Here is a 14,830-nt window from a genome sequence, read left to right on the forward strand (position 1 = left end):
TGCACTGAGGAGCCCAAACGAGAATATATGTCCCTGCATCACCACTATCAAAGCTCTTCCCACCACTCCATCTCATATTTTGCATCCATTTATCCCCCACTGGAGGGCTGGGGAGGTTAAGGCGAAGTCCTCAGAGCCACAGGGTCCCTCCGCTTTTCTGCCAGCTCACGGCCATCCCAGCTTCCTTGGCTGGTCTCAAACCACCTCCAAGTTCCCTTCAAGTTTTAACTATTAATATTTAACCTATTTATTCCTAACATTTTGCCCTGTTCCTGGGGAAATCCCAGCCTTCCAAACTTCAGCCACCCGGTCCCAAACCCCAGGGGCAGTGTGGGTGAAGCTGCCTTTATCGCCCTGGCAGCGATTTTGCTCGCCCCGTGAGAACCTGCCCTGGGAGATCTACGGACCACCTTACGCAGCACCGCTCCCACGCACGGCTCATCAACTTTCTGTGGAGTAAAACCTGGATTTCTGAAATCATGATGGCTCAGTTTTGCCTCCCTGGGGGGGGTTAGGAGCTGGGGGCATTGGGATCCCCCTTTCCTGCCGCTGCCTGATAAGATCCTTCCTCTGCAAACAGTTTGCTGAGGCTGGGGGTAGGGGCGAGTCTGGCTTTTGCAGCCCCTGGTGGGACGGATCCTCAGGGATGCTTGCGGGAAACCTTACACGAGTGGGTTAGTGCCACGCTGAGAGAGCCCGAGGCCGTGTCCAAAGTCTTGAGCGAAGCCCATCTGCACGCGCAGAACATGGGGGGGAGAGGCTGGGCGAAAGCTAATTATGCCGGAGGGGTAATTGCACGCACTCTGCCGGCGGGGAGGAAAGAGGAGGCGAAGTTCTCAGGGTCGGCCGTGTTGGCAGCGGGGTCAGGGAGGCTGCGGGGGTCTGGGGGCTGCTGGGGAGAGGGAGCCCCGGGAAGAGAGGGGCTGGGGAAGGTTTGGGGTTAGAGGTTGGCTTCACACAAAGGAGCAAGCGGCTGGAAGACGGTACGACGCCGAGAGCCAATCACCGTGGCAGCCCAGCGATAAAAGGGCTCGCGAGGCGGCCGTGGGAGCTCGGAGGAAACGACTCCAGCTCCCACAGCCCCGGCCTCTGCAGCGGGGAGAAAGAAAGGGAGCGAGAACACCCTTGCCATCAGGGACGGCTGGACAGACCCACCGTTGGACAGACCCACCCTACCGGGGTGAAACCCTCCTGCTCGGCATCGCCGTGAGGAGCCCAGGCATATGGTGAGCCTTCGCTCGCGGAGAACAACAGGGCTGGGAGGCAGCGGGCGGCTCGGCGGGAGACAATGATGGTCCCCGAGATGCGGGGAGCGAGGGGGGTTCATCCACCCCGGGGATTGCTGCCGATTGCGGCTCTGCTCTGGGGTGGGAGAGCTGGGGGAGAAAGCAAGACTGAGCAGCGGGGAGGGAGAAGAGAGGCAGGCACCCGGGGAGAAAGGGATGGAGAGGAGGGAGGAATGCAAAGACAGGGAGAACCCCGGGAAGCAGCACCGCTGGCCAGGAGCCACCCAGCAAATGGGGGGTTCATCCCCCCGACCTGCGCAGCCCCCCGGGAGGAGGTCCCACCCAGATACCCCGGGAACTTTTTTTTTTGCTTTGGGAGGAGGCTCGGCCGAGGCGGTCGCGGGAAGCGGATTCAGGGTGGGGGGAAACACAAGGGGGTCTGTTCTCAGCCCTGGGTGGCCTCGCCGGGGTCAGGCAGGGGCAAGGAGACGCTGTCTGAGCTCCAGGAGCCCGTTGGGGAGCGATGCTGCTGAAGCGGGGGGGGGGGGGGTGAGCACCCCGTGCCCTGCATGAGCTGGGGGTCGAGGGGATATCATGGGGACAAGAGCGAGCGGAGGCCTGTGTTTGCCGGATCCGCTGCAGTGGGCATCTTGGGGTGCGGGGTTTCAGGGCTCGCGCTGCCCGTTTGGGCTGTAATTCCCTCTTTGTTGTGTGCTGCAGTACATGCCGGAGGGGGGCTGGACAGATCCATTTTATTAAGCTGATCGGAAAGAGGAGAGATGGAAGAAAACCTGTTAGATCCCGACTCCCTTATCCCCCTTCATTAATGCCTGCTAATTCTCGGTGGTGTGTCTCCTACCGCCTCATCCAGCCTGGCTTTAAACCTTTGCAGCGACAGGTCTTTCATCACTTCCCTGGGGAGGCTGTTGCATGACTGTGAGATTTAATAACAACACAAATACCCTGAGCTCTGACATAACCCTTAACAGCCAGGGATCTCCTAGGGCTTCACAAAGGAGAGCAGCTCTGTTTTCATTGGGGAAGGGGGGAAAGGAACTGAAAAAATGAAATTATGCATCCACTGTCACCCCAAAATTAGCAGCAGAGCTGGGAATCAAGCTCAGGTCTCCCAAGTCCCAGTCCGGTGCTGTAATTACCATATTTTGAGCCAGTCTGATCTTTCTAATCCCCTTGGATCACTTGAGACCAGCTAGGCTACCTTGTAGGTCATATTTTTGATTGATTTTCTGCTGATTTTTTTTCATGAGGTGGGCATTAGTTTTGAAAGAACATGATAATTCAGTAGCCTGGATCATGCCTTGGAAAATGGGCTTTGTCCACCAAAGACTTCGTGTGAGGGCTCTCGCAGGGAAGACATCTGGTGCCCCAGCTGAGCTGTTGTGTATTTAAGGCCAGGAGTAGCACATCTGCAGCATTATTAATGTAGATCACAAAATAATTGCAGGGCAACCGATCAAGCCTAGTCTGAAACAGCTCCGGCATTAACGTTCTTTTTAAATGGGAGCCCTGCAAGAAGCAAATGCCCAGTTAAGAAGTGAGGGTCTGTCAGAACCACCCTCTTGGGCTTTGCAAAGTGACTGGATGCATCTTCTTTTTCATACAGCTTAAAACTAGGTTCCTGACCTTTTTTGGTCAACAAAAATCTCACGAGACATCTCATTAGGGAGGGGAGTTCCTCTTCTGGTTTCCTTCAGCGAGTCAGTCCTGTGAGCCTACAACTACCCCCTCCAGTCCTACATGGCGGTGGAGTTTTTCTTTTCCTTTTCGCCCATCCTCAGCTTTTGCATGGTTGTTGTCCATTGTCAGACAGCTGCCATCTTCCCCCAGAGGTGTCCGCCTTTCACTTTCCAGTTAAGTAATTTTTATCTGCCATCTGGGGGTGTTGCAGCGCTTACCTAGCTGTTAGCAAAAGCTCTGGGATGGAAAACATTAAATCTGGGTGAAGGGATTATTGCAATCAATATTAAGCACACTTTAGACATATTTCTCACTCCTCTGGTGGGCCCATAACCCTCTCCATATGGCCAGCTCAAGGGTTTTCAGACACATGGAGCCTCAGCAACCTCTGATGTGCCTCTCCAGGGCTTGCTTTTCCCAGCACACTCGTTGCTCCGCTGAAATCCCGTGGCCTTGCAGAGCACCAGATCCTACACTGGGCTGTATGGCATCTTGGGTCCTAAAAGGGAGGATGGAGGTGAAGACTGAAAATAGACAGGGCAGCTTAATACGAATGATCTTTTGAGAGATTTAATCTATGAATATGATTTTGGTGGCTTTTTTTTTTTTTGACACAATCTGCATTTGGTCAGCAAAGACAGGAGGACACAGCAGCTCGCGCAGGGGCGGTGCGGAGGCAGGGACCACGGAAAGTGGTTGTGCTGTGTTTTGGGGTGCCTGGAACAGAACTCCTGCTCTTGCTGCATCTGCAGATGGTGAAACAGCAGAAGCTCTCAGGAGGGGCTCTCTCAGAGCTCGGGAGATGGGCTAATCCACGTAGGAAATGCCAGTCCAAAGTCTGGTTTTTTTACGGGTGATATTCCACAAGAGGAGATTAGCCAACATAACATTTTACAGGTTATGTTTGGGGAAAGAGGAAATTACAGGCAATTACAGGTCCATTAATCGGAGTACAATAAAAGGTGATTTTCTAGAATAGGTTTTGGAGGACTCATCAAAGACATGGTATTGGGAAGCAGAATAAAATGCAGTGTGGTTTTAACACAAATCATGTCAAGTTGGCTCAGTATCTTCCTTGGGTATGATAACTGACTTCTGAAAGAACAGAGGCTCATGGATCTAAGGAAAGCACTTGATACAGTGCCTCAAGGAAATTATTATTTTCGGTGGAGACAGGAAAGAGGATAGGTAAGAGACAGTAAAATGGAAGGACGCTTGGATCCTTCCACAAGGAGAGATCTAGGGACTGAACTTGTTAACAGTCCCTTTAGAAGTCAGGAGATCTGCCCATGGTGAGAAAAAACAGATCCGCAAACACAAAGGTGAGACTGGAGTTCTAGAAATGGCTAAAGGAGAGTTGTGCCAGAGCAGGCACTCGGGGAGTCGCAACATGAAGTTGCTGTAGCCTGGAGGCACCTCGGCAAGTGGAAGGCACTGAAGAAGAGCGAGCGTCTAGGATTTCTGGCAGAGGTGACAGAGGAAGAGCACATCAGGCCAGATGTTTTCAGGGGTGGCAGAGAAGTATTTGTACCAGAATACAAAGGTCTCAGATCTCCTTCAGTGTGGTGCATTCAGGCCAGCTCACCTACTTGCAGTGGGCCACCAAGGTGGCTGTAGGAACAGAGAACCCACCTTATGAGAACAAATTACAAGGAATTGCTTTTTCCTGCTAAAAAAAGACTGATAAGGAATGTGATTACTCTTTATGAATCTCTCTGAGAGGCAAATATTATGGTGGGAGAAGAACTAGGAACATAATGCCAGTACAATGGTAAATGGATCTACGTTTATGTGGGAAACCAGAAGGTGAGGTTTCCAGGTGGAGCATGGTTTATGGAAGAGACTACGGAAAAACTGAAAAGGGGAGGGAAGGAGCATGAACTGCTATTTGCCTATTGTGCTTGCTTGCACTACGTTCATTTTGCACTTAATTAGTACCACGCTGCAGAGCTTCCAAGTCTTTCTCCCAGTGAAGCAGTTTTGCCTAATGTCCAACCTGAACCTTCAAACCTGCAATTTTTGGCCATTGCCGCTTTCTCTGTCATCTGGCACTACTGAGGATTTGTCTCTGCCTGGAAAAGAGGCTCTTCTCATCCTCCCAGCAGGCTTTCTGCTGCATTTGTCTGCTCTATCTGAGCTCCTAGCAAGATAAGACATCCCAGGGAGCAGAGACTCCCTTCACACCATGATTTTTAATGGATGCCATTAAACACGGCCACGGTCCCAGGAATGGGCCGCTCCGTGCTTCAGTTTCCACTTCTGGAAAACGGATGAATCCCAGCAGCATCCTCCTGCCCTGTCTGCCTCTTTGCTGGGAGGCAGGGGCTGGGGACCAGCCCGGTCCCCCTTGGCCCTGGTCCTTCCAGGGCCGTGCACCTCCTCCTCAGGGGAGGCAAGCCGAGGCAGGGACAAAGGTGGGAGACCAGAGCGGGTGGGCAGGGGCTTCCCTCGGGCTCCCTCCTCGCTTCTGCGGGTCCTCCATTGTTGCCCTGACAAAGGCAGCCCTGTTCCTCCCCACAACTATTCCTTGTCAGCATCCTTCAGCATTTCGGCTGCAGATTTCCTGCCCACTGGCAGCCTTTCAAGAGGCAGACCGGGCGCAGAACGTGGACGGAAAGCGGATTAGTGGGGCAGGCTGGTGGAAGGTAGCTCCATGCCGTGGGGCGCAGGCAGGGACAGGTCCGTGTGGTGGGGCTTCTCTCCAGAAACCTGATGAACAGGGTAGTGGTGTCCGCAGAAGTGGCCCGGCTGCTCCTCCCTGGAGTCCTTCACCCTGCATCGAGAACCTGCCCTGGGTCCCAAATACTGGTGAGGTCAAGTGGTTGGCTCGAAGCCACAGAAGGAGCCAAGATCTGAAGTCGAATTAAGGTCTTCCATGGCTAAAGCTGGAACCGTGACCACTGGGCTCGCTCCATCATCCCCCCCAAACTGCATCTCGCTGTCTCTTTCCACGCTTGAGAAGCTGAAGCAGCACCGGGGACGCCGTGCCCCCTTCCCTGGCGGTGTTGTGCCCGGTTCTGGTGCTGGCCTCTTTGACACCGACTCTACACCACGCTTTGTTTCGTGGTGTGGATTGGCCATGAGGCTCAAGGCTGCTGAAACAGGGGCCAGTGAGCTGGGTGATTCCCAGGCTCGGGAGACAGGCTCTTCCAGCTCCTCTTCACCTCCATCCCACGCAGTCCTGCTGAGAGAGGCCATGGAGCTGGAGGGTCAGCGGCCGTCCCGTGTGCGTAGGCTGCGCTAATCCTGCACACGATGTCGGGGACATCAGTCCCCGCAGCAATCGGCTTAGCCCACAATTTCCCCGGGGAGAGGCCTGACAGCCTTTCCAAGGTGTTGAGCCCCTGCCCGTGCCTTTCCGTGCTGCTGGGGATACTCCGCGTCCTCCCGGGATGGAGGAGGAAAGGGCTTGGATCCCCCACGCCACGCTTTGCCTTTGGGAAAGCCTCTTGCAATGGTACAGCGATCCCGGCAGTAAACATACACTTCACAGGGCTGCTAATGGGAACCATATGGCAGAAAGGGGCCTCTCGCCCTCCGCAGTCACGCTGCTTTCCTGTGCCGGAAACCCATCGGCTTTCGGAGAGGCCATTAGCCAGCGCCGGGCTGGGGGCCCGCTGGGAGCCGGCTGGCTCGGCAGCGAGGGCGGCCCGGGTGGCCCCGCCGGTGAGGGGAAAGGGGAAAAGGGGAGAAAGGCTCCCTGCGCCCGTCCTGATGCTTCAGAGGCACGTCCCCGTCGGGGGGGGGTTGGGGAATTTCCTTGAGGGACCACCCCAGATGCTTCATCTCCCTCCATCTGCCCCCAGGGTCAGGCAGGAAGGTGGGAGGCTAGGCAAAAGCTCTGCGACCAAGGAGTTTCTGGGATGAACGTTGCCTTCCTTGCCCCAAACCGCTCCCTGTTCGGTGCTAAAAGACAGAGCTGCAGCACCTCTCTAGCTGCCCTCACGCGGCAGCAGGCACGCATCCCCTGCGGACGCCAGACAAGCTCCAAACCCAAGGTCCTGAGTCAAACACCACCTTGCTGAGATCACCAAAAAAACCCCCAGAGCAGGACCGGCAGCTGCCGGTGATGTCCTGGGCAGGCAGAGCTGGCGGCTCGGGCACTAGGTGCATCCCGCTGGCTGTGGTGCCGCGTCTCTGGAGCACACCAGGATCCACCTCCCTCTGTGTCTGCCGTGCTGTGGCCACCAGTGCTGCCATCAAAAGCTGCTCCGTCTCCCTGGGTAGACGGCACAAGCCCTGATCCCTCGGAGAAAGTTTTTTTTTGTCCGCACCAGCCATCAGATACTCCCAGGAGGGGCAGGAAGAACGGAGGCTGTAAGGCAAAGGGGTTCTCACCTTGTCCTGGGCCAAATACCTGAAACTGCTGGCTGCATGACCAGGAGAGGACAATCCTCTGCCCTGCTCTTCCCAGACTGCGTAGATGGCTAAGAGCCTCAGGGAACAGAGGTTTGGAGAAGTCAGATCTAGAAGTTACGGTGCCAGTCTCCACTGTGGAGACTTGGACTTGGCTTTCTTGCTTTGTCACAGATGCGCTCTGCACTCCTCAGAAAATCAGCGAGCCCCCCCCCCCCCCCCCCGCTGCACACTGGAGGGTTGCCCTAGCAATTGGGAAGGCTTCATAACATCAGTGTGGCAGCATGTCCTTCAGCAAAGCCTGTGCCACTGGGGTTCCTCTGCTCATGGAGGCTTGTGTTGACTGCCTTGGGCTCAAATCCCATCCTGTGCAGACTAATGCCTCCTTGGAAGAGTGATGACAGCAGCTGAGAGCCTCCTAGAAACCCTCCTGCCGTTTCTAACTTGTTCTGTTTTCCTTTATCACTTCAGCACACCCTTCCCCTTTGAGATTTCTACTTTTGCTTCCTGTCCTTTGGCAGGAAGGATGTTTAGCAACTTCTACTCACATGCCTGTAGGGCAGCTACACCGAGGGGACCTCGCGTTTGAAACGAAGGCTGGGAGAGTGTGGGCACGGGGCTGCGAGCAGGGTATGTGCACGGACGGGCAGAGGGATGGAGGCAGAGGGATGTGAAGCGGAAAGAGACCTGGAGGATGGGGCTGGATGAAGAACATCAAGCCGTGGAGTAGGATAAATGGGACGGCATTGAAGGGAACAGGGTTTGGGGGCAAGAGAAGCAAAGGAACAAATAGTAGGTGGAAAGAGCCAGGGAACGTGTGCTTATGGGAAAGGGCAAGAGGGGGATGATGGACAGACTGAACCGAGGGAAAAAAGGTGGCTGGGGTAGGAGAAGAAGATGAGCTGTGAGGGAAGAGGAAGGGAACCTGGGGCCGGAGAAATGTTTGTGGCAAAGGCAGGGGAGAAGGTGAAAGGCAGGTGAAAAGGGGGAGGGTTGTGCATCCGCATTATAAGTATGTGTGGGGTAGGGACGCCAGGTTTTCTGGGTTCCTCAGGTTCCCCCTGGGGTCTGTGCTGGGCTGTAGGCACCATACAGACCCCGTAGACATGAGATGGAAGGTCCTGTCTCAGGGAACGGTGGGGGCAGAGAGGGGCTGTGGGCTTGAGCCATGAGCCCCTGCCGCAGGGGCTGCTCCTCGGCCAGCTCTGCCCCGACCCTCAGCACACGGCAGGTACGGCAGCAGCCGCCTGCACGCTGCCATCCGCCCCGCTTGGCGAGCAGGAAATAACAAGCAAACCACAGAGGAGACGGGAAATGATTTAGGTAAAATAGGAGCCGTATTCTCAGATGAGGCTGTGAAATGTTTACGACGAGGGCTGTCCAGCCCCCCGGGGCTGCGAGGGGGAGCCCAGCTCACCCATCGCTGCTCAGGACCTGGAGCAAAACTCTCTCAACTCTGAAAGCAGCCGCTAACTTTGGGTGCTTTGCTGAGCACAACGCAAGCCTGGTATCAGCTGCTGGGTGTTGGGAATTTTTAGGCAGCCAAAGAACCCCCCAAACCCAGGGCATGTTTGCAAATGTCACCGTGAGATTGGCATTGGGGTGATATCCCAAGCCCTCCACCCCGGCATACCTTCTGCCTTGGGGCTTTCTCAGGGTCTACCCTAGCCCTTGGGCACCAGGAAAGTTTTTGGAGTGACAATATGAGGATGAGAGGTTTCAGTAGGAGAGGAAAGCGGCCCCAGACAGGAGTGGGAGAGGTGTGCTGGTTTGCCAGCCCCCAGCACATCGCCATCATTGCAGAGCTGCACAACCACCCCTTCACCCTCCTATTCCCTGCTCGGCTCCTCCCTCGGCATCATTTGCTCAACCCCACATCTCTCTCTTGCATATTCAAAACAGGGCTCAGCAAGCCTGATCTTTTATGGGTGTTTTGAAGGTAAGGTGCAATGGGGAAACCCCCCTGAGGATCTGTCAGTGCCTTTTTTTTTTTTAAATGTTTTTAAAAAATTTTTACCAAAAGGGGTGATTTGCAATGCTGGTGGTTTTTTTTCTGTGCTGCATTAAAACTGGTCTGAGACCTGTCAAACTCACCCTCCTAGGCACTCAGCACATCACACAGAGGTCACAGATTACAGGTCTCAGCCTAAAGGCAACGTGGGCTCCCCAGAGAAGACAAAATCCCCATCACTCGCTCTGCTGAGCTGTGATCCACTCTGTTCAGCAAGGCTTTTCTGGGCTAAAATTAGACTAAAATCACAGTCCTTGCTCCAGCAACACAAGTTCTTCAGCGGCTATATTAGTGAAACACTGCACGCTGGTTTCGCTGCCTCGGCAGGACGGCGGCTCTGGCTGGGAGTTGTAGCCTTGCTGCTAACGGCTTGGCCATTGCCTTCCACGCGTGGGTTTGGAGCAGAAGCCATCACATCACCTTCCGCTCACATTTCCAGCGGCCCTCTCCCATCCTAGCCCAATATCTTTGTATGGGACCGGAGGACTAAAGCTCAGTGCCCCAGGTCACCTGCCAGCTTCCTAAAACTGAGCAGTATTCCAGACCCGCATCTCCTGTCTGCCAGTCCAGTCTGGTGTGCCTAAATCTCTCGGATCCCTCAAGAAATGCCTAGACCAAAGAGGCTGCGCTGACCCCAAGGAGGAAGGTTTGAGCACGCTGCTGTCACGCACCAGCTCCTGCAGAGCTGTGCAGCTGCTGGGTTTGGGGTGATGAAACTAGCCACGCTCCTGTTGACATTTCCTTTCCAGGTGTTGCAAGAGGTCTGTCTTAGACGCCTCCCCAGGGAACATCGGCCCACCAACTTCAAGCTCAGGATTAAACAGACGGAGGAGGGGAAGGAACCATGTTCCAGGCCACAGGACCCGCCAGCCCACCCCCAACTCATGTACGTAACATCCCCTGCGGTTTGTATGGGAATTTCAAACCGGGTTTTGGTTCTCAGGGATGGAGAGTGTGTACAGAAGCCGTATTCCGGACTGACATTTTAGGGTGATCAAAGGCATGGTCACTGCTACTCAGACAACAAAACCGGGGACAGGAATGTTCCAGCAGAAGGTGCTGTTTGCTGAGCACATTGCGGTGCCAGCATCCAGGCTCTGGTCCGTACAGAGCTGCTCACCCTGCTCTTGTCTCAAGTTGCTGTCTGTTTGTTTGTGTTTCCATGGCTTTCCGTGATCACAATTGAGAGCATGCGAGCTGCTTAGGATTGGAGTGATTGGAGATGGAAAAACATAAAGGCTCAAGAACATCTCCTGCTGGGACAGGATATGGCCCTTCCCCGAGGGAGGATATATCAGATACGAAATAGATAGTGTGCCTGATCGGAGCCAGAAGGCTGCCGAGAAGTGACGAGCAACGGTGGATTGCCTGTAGCCTTGGGAACGGATGTATTCCAGCTCCAAAGAGGCAGCGTTTTCCTTAGCTCTGGTCAGCGGAGCCTGGAAACAGTATATTAAAACCTAACCCCCGGGAGAGCACCTGCGGTTGTTTTACCAGTGCCGAGGGATGCAACTGGTTTTACACAGCCTGAGCCTCCTCGCTGCCCATGTCCCTCTGTTGACTTTGGCTTACTCGCCCAGCCTTGTGGGAGTGAGAGGAAAATCACGTCCCTGACCTCAGTCAATGAGAGCAGCTGGGAAACGTCTGAAGAGGCAGCTCAGCAAAGTGAGAGTTTCCTGTGCGTCTCTTAGACAAACTGTTTCCAAAAATACAAAGGAGAAACGACGCGGGAGTGCAAAGCAGGAGGGATGGGGATGGAAGATGAGCGTAGGGGAAGAGACAAGGGGCAGTGCTGGCCAAGCAGAGCCAAACCAGCAGCAAGAGGATGGACAAGGAGGCAGCGAGGTGATGCTCTGGGGTCACACTGCCCCAGCTTTGGGAACGAACAGCACAGAGGGCGAGCCAGTCTGTCGTAAAGCAGTCCTGGCTGGTCCACACTTGCTAAAAGTATGTTTACCCCTTTGATCCTGACCGTTTGAAAGAAGAAGGGGGCATTTTCATCAGTGCGAAGGCAGGCTGAAATACTTTGCAGGTGGCTGACTGGGACCCAGTTGGTGTCTGTGCAAACAGCCAGCTCGGGGACCGTGCAGGACCGTGGGGGAAGCGAGGGGGAGAAGATTTGGGAGGAGATGACTTGTTGCAGCTGCAGATGGGAAAGCGTACAGAGACCCCGCTCCGAGATCCTGGGGGCAGAGGTACAGGTACCTCAGTGTTTGGATCTCTCAGCCCTGTTGCTCCTCCCGCAGCCGCAGGGTCCGAGTTAAATCTGCCCCCGCCAAGCTGCAGAACGCCGTGGAGCGTGTCTTCTGCTCTGACCGTGCCCCATTGCCCCTCCTGCCCTCCAGACACACACACACAGAGCCTGTGGGGGACTCGAAAAGGATTTTCGATCTTGCCTACGGCGCAGGCGTTTCCTGCGTGCCGGGCTGGTAACGGGGCTAGCAGAGGAACTCAGAAACAAAACATCCGCTGAGGGCGAACCAGCACAACATGCTCCACGAGAGCAAGGGGCACCCCAGTTATGCTCTGGGGGAACTGGCAGCCTACCGCCCTCCAACTACAGGCCCTGTGCACCTCCAGCAAGAGAAAGGTTAATTATCACTCTCCAGCCCCGTGGAGTAAAGGTTGGCTAGAAGGAGCAGGAGCAGCATCTCGCATCAAAGCGGAGCTGCTGTTGGTAGATGCATAGGAAAAGGTGACAGCAGGAGTTTTGCCAGAGGTTTGTGCTGCAGCAGCTCTACAAAGCTCTTTCCCCCCCACCCTCCGCCTGCCACAGGCCCAAAACTGTCCCCCAGGGATGTGGAAGCAGGGCTCCTCTGCTTTGCTGCTGTTATTCCTGAGAGGTTAGTGCCGGCCCTCCGTGGGCTGAGACACGCGTGGCGGTTGCACTGAGTGGCCAAGGACAGTAATCGATGCCTGCAAACGGTGAGAGCTACTCATCAGCGGTTGCTGGGAGCAAGGGAGGGTTGTCACCCTGGGGTTGTGCTCTGCAATGCCTACGCTGTGACATCTCCTGGGTCTGTGCTTGGGTGCTGCCACCATAAAAGAGGTCAGCTATACCTTGGCCACCGAAGAAATAAAGCCATGACATGCTCCTACGTCCAAGACAGCGGCCTCAGTGAGCAGTGCTGGGTGAGAGCTGGCTGCTCTTCCCCCATGGCTCCGGGCAAGTCCCACAGCCTCCTGGTGCCTAGTTCCCTCTCTGCAATATGTCAACAGTTTTTCCTCTTTTTCTATTTTCCTCTCTTCCTTCTCCTCTCTTTGGGAAAAGCACCGCAGTGCAGGAAGGAACACACAGGAGGACTGGATGGAGGTCATGGCCTCTGGCAAGTGAGCTCAGAGACGGTCACCACGTGCCTGTGACAGCCAGGCACAGGCTGCTGGCGTGCCCCAAGGTCCTGCAGCTCAGCTGCCTGTACCAATCCTCCGCTGCTCCTCCTTAAGCGCAACTCAGCGCCAGGTTTGTCAGTCCAGGCTCTCATTTTGATTTCGCTTCTCTTTCTCTTCTTAGGAGGCAAAGAACAACTCAGGAGGCAGCACGGTGCAGCGCTCCAAGGTACCTGCCATTTTACCACATCCTACTGATTCACGGCAAGGGGGGAAGGACCGAAAGCCTGAGGCCCCAGCACCAATCCAGCCCAGCATCAGTGGAGCAGTACAGGGAGGGCGAGGGGAGATGGGGCTGCTTCACGCCAACCGATGCTCCAGCAAATGGCAGCACGGATGTTAGGGAAGAGGGCTGTGGTGGGAGCCAGGCACAGGATAGCCCAAATCTCTTCCTCATCCTCTCTCCCTTTGGTCTCCCCTTGCCCAGTCCTTCAGCCTGAAGGCACAAGTGAAGGAGATGTGCACCGCCTGCCAGAAAACCGTCTATCCCATGGAACGGCTGGTGGCGGATAAATTCGTCTTCCACAACGCCTGCTTCTGCTGCAAGCACTGCCACACCAAGCTCAGGTGAGCCGGGCCGGGAGCTTGCTGACAGCGAGGTGGATGGGTGTCACTGCGGCTCTGCCTAGCCTGGGTGGGGGATGCCCTTCCGTGCACCCACCCGTCACAGCCCTTCTTCTTGCTGGGTAGCTAAAGACCCCCAGCCCATTCATCACAGCAAAAAAAGGGCTTATCTGCCCACCTGGTCCCAAGTCTCAGCTAAATCCCATGTGGTATGGAAGAAGAGTTTTTTTTCCCCCACCTTGCGAGCAGCCCCAAGGTAACATGGACCTGAGCCAGAGCTTCCTCCTAGATGACCCAGAGCCAAGGCTGAGCTGCCCTGCAGGACCCCCCGCCTCTTTACAGACCCCTCAGCAGCCCCTAATGTCCTGAGCTGGCTGAAGGGAGCAGTTGGACCTTCCTAAGGGTCCCCCTCCTGCAATTTCCCTCCTCCTTCCTCCCCTATCCCGGTGCCCCCGAGCTTCACACGCTCCCCCCCAACCTGCGGCCGAGTCCCCGTGCCCAGCTAACCCTGCTCTCCTTCCCCAGCCTGGGCAGCTATGCGGCACTCCACGGGGAATTCTACTGCAAGCCCCACTTCCAGCAGCTCTTCAAGAGTAAAGGCAACTACGACGAGGGCTTTGGGCGCAAGCAGCACAAGGAGCTGTGGGTGCACAAGGAGGTGGAGAGCGGGACCAAGTCGGCGTGAGTGGGACCAGCCCACCCTTCCCTGGAGCCCAGCAGAGACGGCACGGAGCAGTGCTGAGCCGGGGGCTAACTGAGCTGATGTAAAGCAAAGGGGACCCAAGGGCCTGCGGGCAGAAAGGGAAGGGAGGCAGCCCAGTCCTCTTTGGATGATGTTTAGAGGGGTCCTACAAAGGACAGGGCAGAGGTGACCGGGGTATAGCCCCCAGACCTGAAGCCCTCTCTCTGCCGGCCCCTCTTACTGATGAGGTCAGACCAGAAGCACTTGCCCCCATGGGAAGCCCAGCCCCGGTCATACGTTTCAGGCCTGCCACCATGGAAAAGGAGATGATCTGGATCTTATAACCCAGCCTATAAATCACAGCAGAGCTCCCAGCTCCTGCCACACCAATCCTGCCTTGCTGGGACTCTGAATAAAGAGGGTCCTTGGTTTACATCAGCTCAGTTCAGCTGGGATTGTTCAGCCTTAAGGATGTTGCCCTACGACTGTTTAACAGTGTTTGTCTTTTTTATATTTGCCTTTGATTGGTACGTTCTGCGCTGGAGCCTGGCACGGCAGCTTCATGCGTGACACTGCGCCATGCGCTCTTTTATTTTTGTAATACAAGGTTTCCGAGCCTTCGCCATCTTGTCCTGTGTTCCCAGGGGTCTGGGGAGGTGGGGGTAGCGGTCAGGTCTGTCTTTTACTGCCCAGTTACTGTGGAAAGAGCTTCTGCCCGTGCAGGATCAAGAAAGTATTCCTGGATACATGTGTGTAATGTTACGACTGAGGCAGACCGGTCCTTTGGGGACTGAACCCAGGATTTGAAATCGCACGCCAGCATTACTCCCCTGTGAGCTACACACCCCAGCTGTAACTGCACGCCAGCTTCCACATGGAGTCCAGACCACCCTCAAAGGGAATAAT

General features: G+C 55.4%; 1 protein-coding gene across 2 annotated transcripts; it reads left to right on the forward strand.

The window, feature by feature from the left end:
- Positions 1–955: 955 nt before the first annotated feature.
- Positions 956–14,545, forward strand: LIMD2 (LIM domain containing 2). 2 transcript variants are annotated; one of them, XM_030021591.2, is made up of 5 exons: positions 956–1,226; positions 10,041–10,177; positions 12,803–12,847; positions 13,106–13,245; positions 13,768–14,545. In XM_030021591.2, exons 2-5 carry the CDS (start codon positions 10,136–10,138, stop codon positions 13,925–13,927), a joined length of 387 nt encoding a protein of 128 aa, XP_029877451.1. In that variant the 5' UTR covers positions 956–1,226; positions 10,041–10,135; the 3' UTR covers positions 13,928–14,545. The 2 variants fall into 2 exon arrangements, with proteins under 2 accessions (XP_029877451.1, XP_029877452.1); XM_030021592.2 differs by lacking the exon at positions 956–1,226 and adding an exon at positions 7,640–7,910.
- Positions 14,546–14,830: the final 285 nt, after the last annotated feature.

Source organism: Aquila chrysaetos, chromosome 8 (genome assembly GCF_900496995.4).
Source record: "Aquila chrysaetos chrysaetos chromosome 8, bAquChr1.4, whole genome shotgun sequence".
Taxonomy (NCBI): Eukaryota; Metazoa; Chordata; class Aves; order Accipitriformes; family Accipitridae; genus Aquila; species Aquila chrysaetos.

Excerpts from the sequence above, each read along its gene's own strand:
- LIMD2 (XM_030021591.2), top strand. The coding sequence starts at position 10,136 with ATGTTCCAGGCCACAGGACCCGCCAGCCCACCCCCAACTCAT. Across the intron at positions 10,178-12,802 it reads CCAGCCCACCCCCAACTCAT|GAGGCAAAGAACAACTCAGG; the intron begins GTACGTAACATC and ends TTCTCTTCTTAG. Across the intron at positions 12,848-13,105 it reads GCACGGTGCAGCGCTCCAAG|TCCTTCAGCCTGAAGGCACA; the intron begins GTACCTGCCATT and ends CCCCTTGCCCAG.